This window comes from Sprattus sprattus (assembly GCF_963457725.1).
Source record: "Sprattus sprattus genome assembly, chromosome: 4".
NCBI classification, from domain to species: domain Eukaryota; kingdom Metazoa; phylum Chordata; class Actinopteri; order Clupeiformes; family Clupeidae; genus Sprattus; species Sprattus sprattus.
Genome location: NC_137923.1, coordinates 17414582 through 17431629, shown reverse-complemented (window position 1 = coordinate 17431629; position 17048 = coordinate 17414582). Strand labels below are relative to the sequence as shown.

General features: G+C 45.3%; 2 protein-coding genes across 2 annotated transcripts; both read right to left on the bottom strand.

The window, feature by feature from the left end:
* Positions 1–1785: 1785 nt before the first annotated feature.
* On the bottom strand, positions 1786–8664 carry sall2 (spalt-like transcription factor 2; the record flags this gene model as incomplete). Its single annotated transcript, XM_080837581.1, has 3 exons — positions 1786–2130; positions 2815–6707; positions 8589–8664. 3 exons carry the CDS (start codon positions 8662–8664, stop codon positions 1786–1788), a joined length of 4314 nt encoding a protein of 1437 aa, XP_080693707.1.
* A 5373-nt stretch (positions 8665–14037) lies between these two features.
* On the bottom strand, positions 14038–14940 carry LOC308363390 (psychosine receptor-like; the record flags this gene model as incomplete). Its single annotated transcript, XM_080836201.1, has 1 exon — positions 14038–14940. One exon carries the CDS (start codon positions 14938–14940, stop codon positions 14038–14040), a length of 903 nt encoding a protein of 300 aa, XP_080692327.1.
* Between the last annotated feature and the right edge of the window lie 2108 nt (positions 14941–17048).

Below are 17048 nucleotides of genomic sequence, written 5' to 3'. Positions count from 1 at the left end.
TACACCCTGCAATCCATTACTGGTACCAACCTGTGCAACATCTGGTCCCACACTGATATCTGTACTTACCTACCTAACTCTGTCTAATGTACCGTACGTTTCCATTGAAACAATAAGGCTAAACAAGGCTCAACAGCGGTCCCTAGTGGCCTTTAGAGACTACAAACTACAACTAAAAAGAAATAAGTATTGAAAGGATACCAGACATCACAAGATATTGAATGTAGTGCCACGGAAACTGGTCACATGTTGTTTTGGCGATGATTGAGAAAACTGTGATTTAGTTCGACAGTGAGTAATCACTTCTGCTTTCTTCTCTTTCCACTTCATCTTTTGTCCACTTTTTTTTTACAATGATATATTTAACTGTCGTCTGGTGCAGACACAGGCACAGCTACCGTAGTTTGTATAATTGATTGTATCTCATGTGAATGCACTGTTTTTGGGAGACAAAAGACTGAGATTTACAATTTCAATATAAACTTCATTTGGGGCAGCCTTTAGGTTCATAAGGTTGTCTTTCAAAAGAAGGAAAATAAAAAATCTCCTTACATTCCTTACAGTCTTTTTCCTATTCTATTTGTGTTACTGGATTTATTGGCAACATCACAGCAACAGCACACCACTGCATGGCTGCATTGGTTGTCATGGCTCTGCAGATTAGTAGCCAGTGTGGGGCCATCTGGCCTCGCTCTGCCTATTTGCCATTCCTCTTCATTGCGCTTGGTGTGTCAGACACAGTGGAAGGCAGGAACGTTTAATTGTGTTAGGAAAGATCCGGGATTAGTGATGCCTGTATGTGAAGAGGCCTGTGAGGGTACTGTGCCAGTAAACACACACTCTCTCTCTCACACAATCACACACACACACAAACAGAGTTTCATGACAAACCATAAGAACAGTCATTTGTTTACTTGCTTACTTGAGCGTAGGCATCCAAATGAAGTCTGAGGAAATAGACCATACATCTAATTACTGGTATCATTACCAAACTTTTATTTTACTCTTCAGTTTTGAACATACATTGAAATGACAACTCACGAAAGGGACAGACTAATATGTCTGATTTACAGGTTCAAAAGATACAACAGTAACCAAAAAAAAATAGTTCCGTTTAGAGGAACCGAAACCCGAAAAACAGAGAACATACGGCAAAGTGTAAACATCACAGTCAAACAATTCACAAATGGCTACCATTAGTTATTAATTGACTACTCTGGTGAGACAGATGGGCCTGGATATCATCTTCTTTAGTTTATTAGTATAAGGAGGATAAAATGTAGGTCATATTGACACAATTCAACATAAGCTAACTGCACAATAATATATGAGCCACTCACAAATATCTGAAATTTTCTTGGGTCATATGTACAAAGTTTAGAGACCCCTAGTCTTTTCCCTGTCATTAATTCAGGTCTTAACAGCTTTTTTATCCTAACTTTTGTTGAAGGTGCTTCCCTGATTTTTTTCAGGTTTTGCTAGCTCACCAAAAAGGATGTCTTAAAACTGGGCCAAAATGTTTCAATGCTGTCAAATCATATAAAGAGTATGTATGCTACATTTTAGTTATGTTTCTTTTTCTTAAGTTGTCCTCTTTTAGGAATGAAAAAACAGCACAACCATTACATTAGACCAACAACCAACAAATCAAGCCAACAATCAATAACTCATAGACTAGCAAAAGGACTGACAAGAGGTAAGACTATAGGAAAACATAAACATACATGTTTTTTGTATGAAGGCATGAACTGTTAAAAGCACCAGAACACATGTCATCCAATCACCTCAGCCATCCGTTTCATCCTCCTCCAAGGAGCCAATCCCTGAAGCCATCTCCAACATCAGCTGTGACCTGATTGGAGAATCGGCCAACTGAGGCATCTCCATCCCCCCTTGGCTCTGGCTGGCAAGGACTGGAGACATATCCTCAGCTGGGGTTCCACTGTTGGAATTGAGAAAGGCCTGGTACTGGTTCCAGAAGTTGACAGATGCCCTGGTTGCTGTGGAGGGTTGGGCAGGTAGAGGAGTGGACAGGGAGGTGGCAGCATGGCGCTCAGAGCTGAAACGGGTAGATCTCACAGGAGTGCGTGTTGGCTTGACAACCGTTCCGCCGTGGTGTTTCATATGCCCCTGTGTGCATCAGCAAGAGGAAAACATTTTTAAATGGTTAGTAGATAGGGGTTAAGCATATTCCCACTTTTCAGAGCCAGCACTGTGCACAAACACCAGCATTTTTGAGAGTACATACAGGATGAACAGCCAGAGGAATGTGAGGGGAATTTGACAAAAAATGTAATGGATAATAACCATGGACTGCACGTTTAAAGGTGCATTAAGGATTAATAGCTATTCGCTAAAGGTATGCTAGCAGCTAAAACTAACGAAATCTCTTGAAATGTGCTGACTTTGACATTATGACAAACTAATTACTCAACGACTGTCCTTACACAGTCAAACATCAATCATGTGCAACACAAGACTAAGCAAGACGGCAAATAAGCTACTTACTAGATCGGCAGAAGGTAATCAAAGTCAGGTCGGCGGGCATCGGCAGGCAAACTACAGAACGCCGTTATATGCCTATCGACCCTGCTATGCCATTGGCACGGACGCAATTCTCTATATTAAAAGTCATTGTAGCGCCCCAATTTTTTTTAAGCTGTTATTTTAAGGTTAAACTGCTTATCCTAACCCTAATCCTGAAGCATAATTGTTGCATATTGTACCTTTAAACACTCTCTATTCAGCCACATTTTCATATCTTTCTTTGTTCATCATTTACGTTTGTCTTTGAGTGCCAAATAATTCTCTCACCTTCAGACCGCTGCGGCTGGCATACTCCTTCCCACATTCAGAGCAGGAGTAGGTCTTCTTCTCTGGCCGTGCTGCAGGGTGTGGCAGAGTTGGAGCAAGACTTATGGGTACCACTGTTTCAGACTGTTCCTGCTCTGGCCCCATTTTCTTCCCAGGATCCATCACTTCATCCTTCACGGGAGGGGAGGAGCGGCTCTCCATCCTCAGCTCTCTTGACTGCAGGAGTGTTTGGTCTGGAGCCTCCAGTGCAGGTTCAACACTGTCCTTATCCACAGTGTCCAGTGATGGCACTGCCTGGTTGTCCACGTCCAGGCTGGAAGTCACCATCTGGGTGCTCTTTGGTGTTGAACAGGAAGGCGCCTCCACCTTGGTTTCCTCACTGGGCTCGGGGCTCTGGGCTCTCTGAGGCTGGGTAGTACCCTGGTCCACATTGAGTGTGCTACCTCCATTTGCAGTACCTGAGGTTGGCACTGGGTGAGATGGAGGAGGGCTGGCACTGGACTGAGGAGGGGGCTGTGCTGAAAAACTCTGTGAAGACATGCTTGGAAGACTCACCAAATCTGACCTACTGCCAGCTGGAAACATGGATAGGAAAGACGGAGGTTCACTCAGCCCATCGTCATCATCCCCTAGTAGACTCAAGGGGCTGTTGGGTTTGGCCACCACAGGGGAGCTTGGGGCAGACGCGGCATTTCTGGCAGGGGTAGTGATGGTATTTTCCACATAAGGGTCACCAATGGTAGAACGTTCTGGAGAAGTGGTGGCAGGAGGAGAAGATGGGGAAAGAGATTTGGATGACGGAGGTGGCGGAACACTGGCACTCAGGATGGGCGGTTCCGCACTGCCCGACAGGGGAACATGAGCAGCGGGATTGAGGGTGGGGTCTGGGCTGAGGTCAGAGGGTGGGATTGGGTCAGGGCTGTATGACTGTCTGGGGCTGCCCACAGCGGACAGGGACACCCCACTGATGCCACCGACTGGCAGACAGATGGAACTGCTCACAGACGTGCTACCCTCTTTGCTCTGACGCTGTTCTGTGCTCTTCAACTCATTGCCAGAGGAGGCAGAATCAACTGCACTGGGCCCGGTGGCAGTTCCTTCAGAGCTCTGGAACAGAGAGAAGGAGTCCTGTTCTGTGGGGTTGGAGTTCAGCTCTCCTTCACCCTCTGGTGGCAGCTGGCCTCCCAGGTGCATGCGGATATGGTGCTGAAGGACAAGGGCGTTGGTGAACTTGCGCTGGCACAATGGGCACGAGTTCTGGGCTCGGGCGTTGGGCAGGCGTGCATGGTGGGTGGCCAGGTGAGCCCTGAGGCTGCCCTTAGTGGAGAAGGAACGTCCGCACTGCTTGCATGGGAAGGGCCGCTCACCGAGGTGTGTGGCCTGGTGCAGGCGGAGTGCCCTAGGGCAGCTCAGCACCCGCAAACAGATGCCACACTGGTTGGGAGCCAGGGCGGCTGCTGCGCTCATCATCCCCAGGTTGGGCATCAGTATGCCAGCCAAACCAGATGGCCTGCCAGTGGTTATGCCCAGTGCAGCCAGCATCTCTCTGGTAAAGGTGGACGCTGGAGACAGCATTGTAGAGGAGGAGGAGGATGAAGAGGATGTGGCGCCGTGGGAGGTGCCGGAAGCGCTCGAGCTCATGTAGCTACTGGAGGTGGGGAGAGCTGGGGCCGAGGTCATGCTCATGCTGCCGCCTACCGATGCCTCTCCTGTGGAGGACAACCAGTGGGATGGGCTTGGTGGCTCCTTCTCCAACTTTTCCACAAGCCTCTGCAGCTTGGAGGTGTCAGAGGTCAGGCTGGAGGTGGATGCGGAGGTGGCGGACGAGGTTGCAGCTTTGGAGAATGAGGAGAAGGGGAAGTTGAGCAGCTGCTGCTGCTGCTGCTGCTGCTGCTGCTGCTGAGAGGAAGAGGAAGAAGAGGAGGAATGCTGGGATGTGGCCAGGGAGGAGGATGGGGATCGTAGGAGCCCCAGGGCAGAGTGGTGGTGGCTGGAGGCAGAGGGGAAAAGGAGTGTGGGAAGGTGAGCCAGCTGGGAGTAGGCAGAGTGTTGAAGCAGAGCCGGGAGTGGAGGTGTGTTCTCGTCAAAGCGCTGCTGCTTGGCGCCCTTGAAGAACCCCGCGATCGAGGAGGCAGAGGAGACAGGGGCAGATAACAGAGAGGAGGCCAGTGTGGAGGAAGAGGTGGAGGAAGATAAAGAGGAAGAAGAGGAAGGCGTTTGTGATGCAGAGGACATTGAGGCAGCTGCAGCGGCGGCAGCTGCAGCGGCTCTGTTGAGCTGTATGAGGGAGTGAGCTGTCGAGATCAGGGCGATGTCCACACTAGGGGGCAGTGGTAGAGAGGAGGGTGGGGTACGCTGAGATGACACCCCTGCCCCTGTGGAGGACCCTCCCCCAGGTACACTGACCTCCAGGCCGTCGCCAAAAAGCTCGTCCTCTGCCTGCCTCTTCCGCTGGCGCTGAGCTGTCATCATGGCACTTCCTCCACCGCTGGAGCTCATGGGCTGGCTCTGCTCAGTCCCACTGCCCGAGGTAAAGAGGGCCGGGGGCAGCAGGGAGAGCGAGAGCTCTGGGTTCTGCTCGCGGTGCCGCAGGAAGTGCACCTTGAGGTTCCCGCGTGTGGTGAAACGGCTCAGGCACACGGGACACTGGTAGGGACGTTCACCCGTGTGCGAGCGCAGGTGGATCTGCAAGGACGAGTCACTGCTGAACTGCTTGCCGCAAAACCGACAGGTGTGATGGATGCGCCCCAAGAATGACGATGTGGACCCAACTCCTAGGGAAGATGGGTTTTGCTCAGATAGGAGTGCAGTTTGGGCTGTGGCTGATGGTAAAGCTGGGTTGGAAAGACTGAGACTACCAAGTCCACTAGCTGACAGAGCAGTAGTTTTCTCATGCATGGTGCGTGCCGGCAGACCCATGGACAGAGGGTAGCTGGAACCGCCAGAGTTGGAAACACTGAATGAAGAGGAGGAGGAAGAAGATGAAGATCGGGCACCAGTGGCTGGATACACCTGGTTGTCTGATGCTGCTCCTCCAATGGAGCTTTCCAGCTGAGATTTGTGAGGGCGCAGAATTTGAGAGAGTGGGTGTGTTGGCTTCGGTGGCTTAGATGCGGCTTGAGGAGGGAGCAACGAAGAGAAACATGCGAGGAGAGGAGGCACCGAGGACGGTGTAGGGACAGGGGTAGGCTGGGACGGCCTAGAGGCACTTTTGGACCCCTCCAAGCACAGCTGTGGCAGAGGGGGCAGGAGGAGTGGGAGGGAGTCCCACGCACAGGACGCCCCACCCAGCCTCAGCACCTGTCTGCAGATCTCCTCGGTCATCTGCATCTGGTGGATCTGGCGCTGCTGGAGCACATGCAGCTCCTCCAGGATCACGGCGATGCTGAGGTGAGCTCTGGGCTGGCCGGGGGGCACTGCGCCAGGGCTGGGTTCAGGGGTAACAGGGCTGGGGGGGCCTTCAGGCACTGGGCTGGGGCTGCCAGTGGGGGGATGCGGCGGTGGGCAGAGTGGGGCGGCGGAGGAGGATGAGGTGGTGGTTGCCGACACACCGAGTTTTGGAGATGCCATGAGGAAGCGAGGACAGTGGTTCTGGGCGGAGAAGGCTGGTGTGGGGATTTGGGTTGGGTAAGACAGGTGAGGTGGATGGACGTCAGGTGGTGGATTGGCGTGGTGGGAGACTGCAAGGGAGGTGGGAGAGGGTTTGGGTTTGGGCTGGCCGGAGCAGGGGGTGGAAGCCGAGCTGTCAGCAGGCAGGGAGGGGATGAGAGGACCCTTGCTGAAATGGGGAGAGGCCAGGGGGGGCTGGCAGCTCCAAGACGAGGAAGATGTGGCAAATGAGGAAGTGTCCGTGGCAAGGGTTGTGCTGAATGACCTCACAGCAAACTGCTTCTCTGAGAAACCAAAGGGGAACCTTTTTACTCACTGATTAGCTGATAAACGGAACATGGCAATAGGGACAGCACACTGGAATAATTAACAAATTACATATATTCATTTCTATGACTGTTAGCAAACCATAGTTGTGTTTGCTAGTTCTGAGAGTTTAATTTTCAGTATGCTAGCTAAACTGTTAAAGGCTGAAAATGTTACTAATGCTTGAAAATGGTACTAATTACATTTAGAAATGCATTACACAAGCATAACAGGTAAATGTTAACATATTCTGGTTTGCCAGTAGCCTAAGTGTTCCAAACTTTGAGAGATACATTTGTAAGGTTTGCCGTCATTCATAACAGGACACTCACTGTTTAAAAAAATTAATTGGGCACTTTGGCTTTCAGCTGTTCCCTACATACACCCGGTCTTTATCCCTTTATCCTAGCTCCTCTGAAATCCCATCCTTGCACTCACTCAAAACACTTTATACACCACTTACAGCCAACCTTGTTGCCACAGCAACACATGCCAAAGGACAATGGACCTTCCCACAGAATTCACTAAACCTTCTTACCCCCTTCCCTTCTCCTCCCCTCCCCATCCTGCCCCAAACACACAGAGACAGCCTCTCTGTGAGCTTGGCCTTTCATCTAACCACTCACCTTCCCTCCTAACCCTGTGAGGAATCAGAGTCAGCCTATATTGATGAGGTGCTGGACACTGTAGAGTACTATGATTGGCTGAAGGAGCTGACCATCTCAACAGTGAAGTTGTATTCTTATTACACAACCATGAAAGCAGAAAGAGATGGTTGTGAGAAAGCACAAATACACTAAGACAGTCAATCACACAGACACAAATGCATTCATATATATACACACAGACACACACGCAGTGTGAGCCAAAAGGTTTCGGACACACACTCAAAGTAAATTTACAGATGAATGGTGCTGAAGAATTTCCTGTACCTGCATGCATAGCTACCTCCAGAACTGAGGTCATGGTCCAAGACACACATAGACAGATGGAGAGAGAGAGAGAGAGAGAGAGAGAGAGAGAGAGAGAGAGAGAGAGAGAGCGAGAGATAAAGAGAGTTCCTGGCAGTGTCCACGCCTGAGTGCTTGTCTACAAAACCTCAGGACCACAATGAGGTCTCGTGCTATTTCAGTTACATTTCAAGTGCCCCTCTTCCTTGCCATAAGACAGTCTTCCTCAACCCATCTGTCTTGCTCTCTCACCACAGTAATTTATCAGTCAACAATCTAAAATCAACTAAGTAGCCTACTTTTCCTCATTCAGTCCCTTTTCTTTCTCCCAATATCACAGCGTCTCCATACTTCCCCCACCTGGGTGGTCTAAGTACCTGAACCTCGAAACATGAGATGCAGCATAGAGGAGTCTGTGACGAGGGAAACTCCTAATGAGATATTTAAAAACAGGCACAGCTACTCCATTCGTCGCGCTTCGCTGACTAGGCAACGCGAAGATGAATAACAGCATGTCCCAGCTTACTGTTTGCAGACAGGTAACCTATCTCTGAATCAGCAGTCGTAACTCTATTTAGCGGTAATGTATTGTTCTAAGGTGAGTGCAGGCTATTGGCGTATGCTACTTAATCGTTGACACCACTCTTGCCAACATCTTGTCATTTTGACCTCTAGCGACTAAGCTAGCCGAAATTAGCGGAAGGAAAAAAGAAAATGAATCAGATTAGATACAATTTATATTGTGGATGAGTGCAACTTTAACATTGCCAGCGCAATACACGTGTGTTTAATGAGCCCAATGTCATACCAAACTACGGAGGTAATCATTCACAATAGTATCTGTCTGTATTTGTCGGGCCACTGTGGGCTGAAAATCGCTGTTAGGGAATATAAACATTACTTTCTCACCATGCGCATGTATCCGTGAACTCCATGGAGAGGAGTTCATAAGCTGCTGTGGTCGTTTCTGTTTCCGGCGCGACATGATTCAGAAAGTAATAAGAACTTTGATCACCGGTTAAAAGAGCACAGTTTATCTTAAATGGTTCTAGCTAAAACTAAATCTTCTTCCTCCAGTCGCAAAAACAAATTGTCTAATGTGTTACAGAGGCACATCTTGAATTTCAGCAGTGTCTAAAAGTACATCTGTACACCAGTAAACAGGAGGAAACATGTGCCTGAATGTGTGGCAAGTTATTTCTTTTCTTCTTTATTCAGACCATCTCTCTCCCTCTCTCTCTCTCACACACACACACACATAGTCACACACGGACATAGCACACAGTCTCCTTGTTCTCCCTCCACATTTGCATTCAAATGGCGACAGACACCACCTCCTCAGAGACATGTACCCCAATCCTTCAACCAAAAGTCCTGTCTTCACCTCATTCAATCCAGCACAAAATTTAGTAGAACACTATTTTACTCCTCTCTGTCTCTCTCTTTTCACAGACACACGCTCCGCACACACATACACCACATCACACCACATCACACCTCACCACACCACACCACACACACACACACACACACACACACACACACACACACACACACATATACACATACACACACACATATACACACAATAAACTCTTTCGGGGGTATAGCAATAGACCTAAGATCCCATTTTGTTGAAACTCACACATAGATCAATCTGACAAAGTCAACAGATCACATGAACCACGATAGTAATAACCCCAACTTAAAACTGGATTAGATCACTCAGAGACATGGCACGCAGTAAAGGTTAATCCTCCCTCAGCTGGTTGTTTGTGTTAGTGTTGATTCTGATTTGGGTAAGAGGGGCTTGGGGCTATTTGACTGCTGGGAAGATGAGCTTTTATAGATTGCGTAATTATAGCCACCTGGTATATGCCGTGTTGTGTAGTGATATGTAACCTATGCACTGTGTGTGTATGTGTGTGTGTGTGTGTGTGTGTGTGTGTGTGTGTGTGTGTGTGTTTTAATGCCATCACATTGTGTTTCGAGATATTGTATTGTACTGTATTGTATTGTATTGACTAGATATTGTTGTGAAATTCACCCCCATTCCCCCCTTCCTAGTACCTGGAGTTAGTGATGTCATTCATAATTCAGCCTCCCAAAATTGGAGGAACTGGAAAATATTTGAGAAAAGATGCACTGAGAAAGATCAGAATGGGAGAGACACAGAGTGTGAGAGTGTGTGTGTACGTTTGTGTTTGTGTGTGTGTGTGTGTGTGTGTGTGTGTGTGTGTGTGTGTGTGTGTGTGTGTGTGTTTGTGTGTGTGTGTGCGTGTGTGCCTGTTTGTGTGACTGAGAGAGAGAGGAAGAGAGAGAGCGCAGATGTCTTAGGCCTTTAGGCCTGTAGCTTGACTGAATTCAAGGCATTACTATTTCAAGTAATACAGGAAAAATCACATTTGCAACGGACTGTTAATGAGATGGCTAAAAGGATTCTGACATGAGATCGTGAAGCAGAGTGATATGAAAATCAACAGACTTTCCTTGGACCAATGTTAAGGAAACGGTTTGAAATGTCACATTGGTTGTTTTTTGCTGTAATAAAATAATGAATTTATCTTTTTTACAATTAGGTTACAAAAATAAAATAATGATCTAAGACCCCCCCACATACACACCCACACATACAAACAAACAGGTTGTATGCTTAGTAGAAATAGATGCAGAACTAGTGTAGCCAATGATTTACTTGCACATCACTGAAGACAGTGAAGACAAAGCTCATTATTTAATGCCAGCAAAGCATACATTTAAGCTGTATTAACAGATTTACCTCTGCATTCAATCTTGCGCGAAATCTGCCCTTAAAAGGTGTGTTCCATCTGTAAATTGCATGCATTAGGCTATAGCAATATATTTAGTTAATTTGCTTGCGTTGGTTCATTTTTATGTTTATACGTATAGTTTAAGGTTCTCACGACAAAAGAATGTGTAATTGTGTTGTCTGCCCTTAAAATTAACCTTTCACAATTTCAAAGAAACTACACATAGCTACGGCCTATTTGACATGTACAGCACAAAAATATAATATTGTTAATTTTACGATTGGTATTGCATCCGATCCTTAAAAATGTGTTGTAACGTTAGCCTATTCGGACAAATCATTTTTGCCACCCAGGTGCTTTTTTTTCTGTCCTATGGCGAACCGTACAACCGAACACATTGAATTTCATAATTGCGTCAGCGTAACGCACGCGATAACTTCGGCTGCCCCGCTACTGTACGAGGGACCTGTTGAGTCGCGCGCTATGATCATAACAAGTTATGATTCATATTTTTATGACTGCTCGCACGACGCTGATTCGGAAAATCGTCTAAAGTTTGAGTACATAAATGTATAGGTATTATCGTGTTTTACTCACCATATGAAACTCGATGATCTTTGATAGTTCTTTCTGAAATAATCGGATAGGATCTCAGACAGACAGCGTTCCTGTCGGGACATCAACATCGCCTTTTTCGGCATTGAGCCACAAAGATGCGCAGCCGTATTTGACTGCAAGGCGAAACGTTAAACACTAAATTATTTACTTGTAACGTCGTTTAAATTAGGGAATAAATGTTCATATAGGCTATACGTAATTACACCGGGCCATTGTTCACCGAATAGCCTACTCAAAGAGAGAAAAGGAGGCGGGGGCGCGGGGCTGATCGTAGCCTATATGCGGTATTGAAAAAGAATTGGATTCTCGTCTTCCTGTCATCCCCTTACCCCTCCCCTCCCGTTCGTCTCTCTTTGTATTTAGTGAAAGCGGCCTGCAAGTCGACTGAAGCCTGTGTTGGGTGCTCTGCGGCAGCGATGGGTGTCTGTCCGTCTGTCTCTTTGTCCAATCCGGACATTCTTCCCCGATAATGACCGTGACGGTATGGTCACAGGGATACTGTGAAACAATGTCAGTGGCTTGAGCAGTCAGGACCATGCATTTGCTCATGAAGTGACTTTAAGACAGTTATCCAGTGCAATGTAATTAAATCATTCACTATTACCCTGCTGTGTCTTTCTGCGCTCGTGATTTCGTCTAGTCTGCACCGATTTAGCCCTCTGCGACTGTGGAGCACTGTGTTGGGGTAGTCGTTTCAAAACGTAACAAGGCGCAGCTGACAAACATTCAGGAGACTAGAGCCGGCTTCTCTACACCTATCCCACTTGATAGTGCTAATACAGTAGGCCTACTAGAGACAGTGGGCAGTACATAACATTGGTTAAAACAGATTATACTTTGTTTAGGTTTTGAACAGTCTAAGTAGGGAACACTTTACACGTCCGTGGTCGTGAATCAACTTTACAGCATTGCGTGGTGTGACTGAAGTTATTGGCTTCATAATGTTAAGTAGGCCTAGTGTACTCCAGACACTTTATTACAATGTTATTCTGTCTGGGAGGGGCCTAAAAGATGGTATTTGATTGAAAATTATCCCCTTTTTAAAATTCTTTTTTTAAATGCTGGTTGACCCTCAGGCCAACATTTTGAAACTATAAATACATGTTTTTTGACCATCCATTAAATGCATTTTCAGGTTTGTAAAAATGTATGTACACCTTTGTTGTCCATTGAAACCATACATTGGGTGACTTGCTTTTGTACATCTTGACATAAGATGCAACTACTGTATCAGTGTCAAATATATTTGTTTATACATAGTTAGGCTACTTAAGTTACACTCTCTATTGCTAATAACTCACTGTAAAGTAGTAAACTACTCAGTACCTTTAATTGTTTTTGAAAGCAAATTGAATTAATTTACCTTACAGTTGTTGGTGTTGTTATTTGCATTGCATTTCTAAACAGAACTAAACTGTACTGAAAATAAAGATAGCTGTTTCCCTAAACAGACGATACAACAGATCTCAGAGTCTTTGGATGAGCAGATGCTGGTTGAAGCGTGTTACTCTGTCTCCAAAATGTCTCATCTAATCGCTTCAAGGTGTCCCTGCACCTTATGCCCGAGAAGCCTCAATTATACTACTAAAGGGGCGTAAACCAAACATAAAAAGAGGTGCACACAGCATTTACATGTTCAGGAGCTGCCCATATAAGGAAGATGAAAACAACAACATGAGATATAATGTTCCACCCTGAAGGTCAGTGCAAGCTGCCAGGCCTCATGCCAAAGGTGTTCGACTCTATCTGGACTTCTCCCTAGTTGGAGGCTCTATCTAGACCTATATACCCTAGAATGGCCCATTGACCTTGTCTGGGAATTCCCTGCCCCTTCACTGCATTGCATTTGCTCAGTTAGTCTGGCCAACTATCATCAGCGATCCACTTCACTCACGTAATTGGACACGCCTTTAACCAATCAGACCAACGATACTATACAACGATACAACGATCGGTAATAAAGCAAACACATATTTTTTCTGTATGAATTGTTCCAGGGCAAGTTTCTGTTCTGTTTTCAAAGAAAACTTGCCTTATCGAAGTTTTGCGGTGCTTCGGCGGCCACCATGTCCAATGTTTAAAAACTCTCCGTGCAGTAGATTTTGTAACGTAGCCGTGGTAAGTTTAAATCCGCCAATGGTGCGCCAGGTAGCCAAAAGCCAGTTTGTGATTGGCTCCAAGGATTGTGGAAATCTTGAAATGAACGGCTATCCAAATTTGGCCAGACCCAGTGCAGAGGCAAAATCAATTTGGCCGGAAGAAGTGGGGCGGGACTTCCCAGACTACCATTGACCCTCAGAACTGTATATCTTAAGGCTTCTTCTGACACACACATGTGCAAAATATATTTAGTAGCAGCATTGTACTGTATATCAGTTCACAGTGACAATCTGCCAGAAAACAGACTTATATTTAGATGTATTCAGACAAAGGTAGTATGTTTCTCTCAAACCCCTACATTACATATGAAAGTACACCTAAAGCATTACATTAATAGATCAAAATCTATCAGAACCTTTGGTGTAACACATTTTACAAAGATTACCAATTGAAAGGTATTCCACGAGCATTCATTTACCAGACACAAAACAAAACTTACTAGAATTTACTTAAATTGAGCATTTATTCAACTCTGCAGTACAGGACATTTTAGTGATAGCTACTCAGACCCCTTCTTCATGATGCTTCAGCTAAGTGTCTTCAGTATGAACTGAAGTTTAAAAAAAAAATCCAAGACATGTCCTGTTTAGTCAGCATGTCCAAGGATTACATTCAAAGCAAGAGATGCAAGATTTATTGTTTTTTAAATAAATCCTCCTTAAGATGTATATCTAAATAAAGACAAAATGTTAACATATAACGATCCTTTTTAACGATTCCTCAGATCTTTCAATTCAATTTTATTGATTTATATAGCTCACTGAACTTTTTTACCTTCAACCCTTATGTTACTGTGAGCTTCCCATATTCTAAATGTGTGTTGTTTGCCTGGATTCCTCCTCAGACCTGGCTCTCCTAAACAGCCTTCCAAAGCAGAGTGAGATGCCAATGATGTTTGTGATGTCCCGTCTCATGAATATGTACAGGAAGGGATCTGCGAGGGGGCTCAGGTACGTCAGAGCCATGGTGACCACCAGCGACGGATCATGAGATGTGTGCTGTTTATTGACTGACGCCAGGATGTAGTAAAGGTTCCTGATGCAGAATGGAAGGAAAAGGACCATGTATATGCCCAGGACCAGGCCAAGGGTCCCCATAATCCTCCTGCTCTCGTCTCGTTGTATGGACCTGCAGTGCTTCAGAGCCTTGTGGGTGAGCACCCAGAACACAATGAGTGGTAAGGCCGGTGTAAGAAGAATGACTGAGAATACCTCCTGAGACTCTTGTAGGTCCTGTACAAGTATGAAATCCAGAAGAGCATATAGTGCAGAGATTACCCAGACACAAAGCGACATGACGATGTAGCACTTCACAGTCCGGTGGTTCCGGTACCATATGGGATAGGCCACGGTCAAGTACCTCTCCACAGATATACACACCATAAACCCCAAGCTGGCTGTGATCCCCAGTCGCACAATGGCCCTTGAAATGCAGCGTGCCGCCACAGAGACTGGTGCGGTCTGGTCAAAGAACCGGCTCAGGCTGAACACGACTGTGATTGCAATCTGGAAGAGGTCTGAAACGAGGAGGTTGATGAGGAACACAGGGGCCTCATGGTCAACCTTCACCAAGCGCTGCAGTACATAAATGGCTGTAATGATTCCAGGCAGCCCGATAAAGATGATGATCCAGTTCACTGTGATTCCTAAAATGTGTGAGTAGTAGGCATTATCTTCTTGCGCTAATGGACAGAAACCTGTTTTGTTGGCCATCGTCTGGCTTGTGCCGAGTAGGGTAATCCAAAGAAGGTTGAGAAGGAGTCTGATCACCAAGCCCCTTCACAGTGCTAAGAGGTGTAGATCTTGGTGGCCTGAAGAGTGGATAACTTCTCTTAACTGTAAACAGTTCCTTTTTAGAATTTCACCCGAAGCTTCCTGTAAAGCATGTTTACGGTCAGGGATGTGCAGTAGGATTGCTGTATGCAACGTAACGGTTTTGCAATGAGTGAGCATTACAAGGCTGCTTTGCGGTGAAGTTTAAGATAACAAAGATAGCAAAGCTGCCATGGTTTGCATCCACAGGCACGGTTTGCATCCACAAATAACAAAGGGCGGGACAGAACTAAGGAAGACAAACACAGATGCAAATTCATGTACCCCTGTAACACACATTCCATCATGCAGTCATTGTCATACATAGAGGTAATGATGTCCCTCGTCTCATGAAAATTCACAAGAATAAAGAAGAAAGGCTTCTGTGCCGTTGCTGATGGAAATCAGCTGATTGTAAATGATAAACAATGGACAGACATGACAGATGATAAACAATGGACAGACATAAGGATTTAGCATGAAAGGTAATCGCAGTTTTCTTTTACTAGAAATGAAATGTTTCTGTATAACATATTTCTGATACAGTCAAATTTCAAATTTCAAGGTTGAACAATATTTTTTTCTCAAGATGACCGGAAATTACCAAGAACACAGATGAATTGATATAGAGAGGTGAACACATGCATATCAAACCATTCGATCAATATATGCATTAATGTGTCAACATTTCTGACAGTCAGTCATTTCAGTGTCATTTCATGACACACTTTGTTCAGTCGCATGATAATAATAATAATAATAATAATCATAATCTTTTTTTTGTATAGCACCTTTCATGCAAAACAATGCATGTCCAAGTGCTTAAAGGTAGAGAGGAAGATGAACACAAGACCATATCAGCCGGGACAAAGCACACCCACAATAACTTTTATCAATTGCATGTCCACACACACAGGCAAAAAGATCACTGCATTCCCCATAAGAATACTTGGCCTCTGAGTCTATTTAATGCATGTTGTCCTACAGTAAGTGGTGAATCCCAAGTAACATGTTTTTGCATGTTATGTTTTGCCTAGAGATGTTTAGTTAATACCTTGATGTCACTACCACTTTGTCCAGTTGCTATTGTGACAAGAGAATGTACCATCTGATCATGTCATAATGACTGCTGATCATGTCTGAATAAGTGGAACCGTTTTTGACTGGCCAATATAACCAGCAATTCACTTAACTGAATAATATGTGTATTTACATTTACATGTGTATAATAACATTTCCACCAGTCAGGCATTTTCCTTAAAATCCAACTAATTTAATAAAGGATTCAGTGCAGAGCGACCTAAAACCTTAGGTACTTTATGTAATCCTTCACTGTGAATATGCAAATGCAAGTCATTGACTGAAGAAGATGGATTTAACTTCAGAAATTGTATTTGAAGTAAAAAAAAAAAAAAAAAAAGCCCACCTTTCCCTAAGACAGTAGTTCTCAATGTGAGACGCCTGCCATGAAAAGTTTGGGAACCACTGCCCTAAAAACAGGCGACTTTCAAAACATTCTCTTCCAGGACCACAACAGTTGCATTTTACTACTACAAACCGCTAGGTGGCACTAGCAATAGATTAAAATCCTCGATTTAAGGGACGTGCCCGGCTTTCGCCTCTAAGAACAAATTCTGTAAGCAAAGGCACATACTTGAATCTGACACATTGCTACAGTCTATGTAAAGCCTTTTGTAATATTTATAGCAAACAAAAAGAAAATAGTGAGCCATTTCTCTTAAAAACCCGCCCCATTAGACAAAGAATTATGGAACATGAAAGTTCCATTAGGTGCAAAGACTTGAATATTAATAATCAATCACATCCCATTTATTTCCTCAGGTTCCAGGGCACAAAGCAGATAACTCTACATAGAGAGGGTGATGCTGACAGGGAGTTATGACAGAGAGAACTTTTCTGGTTTCACATTTTGGGTACACTGCAACCACTAGGTCTTAAGGAGGATTTTGAATAAAACATATGCTTTTATGTTTTATGACAGTTGGAGC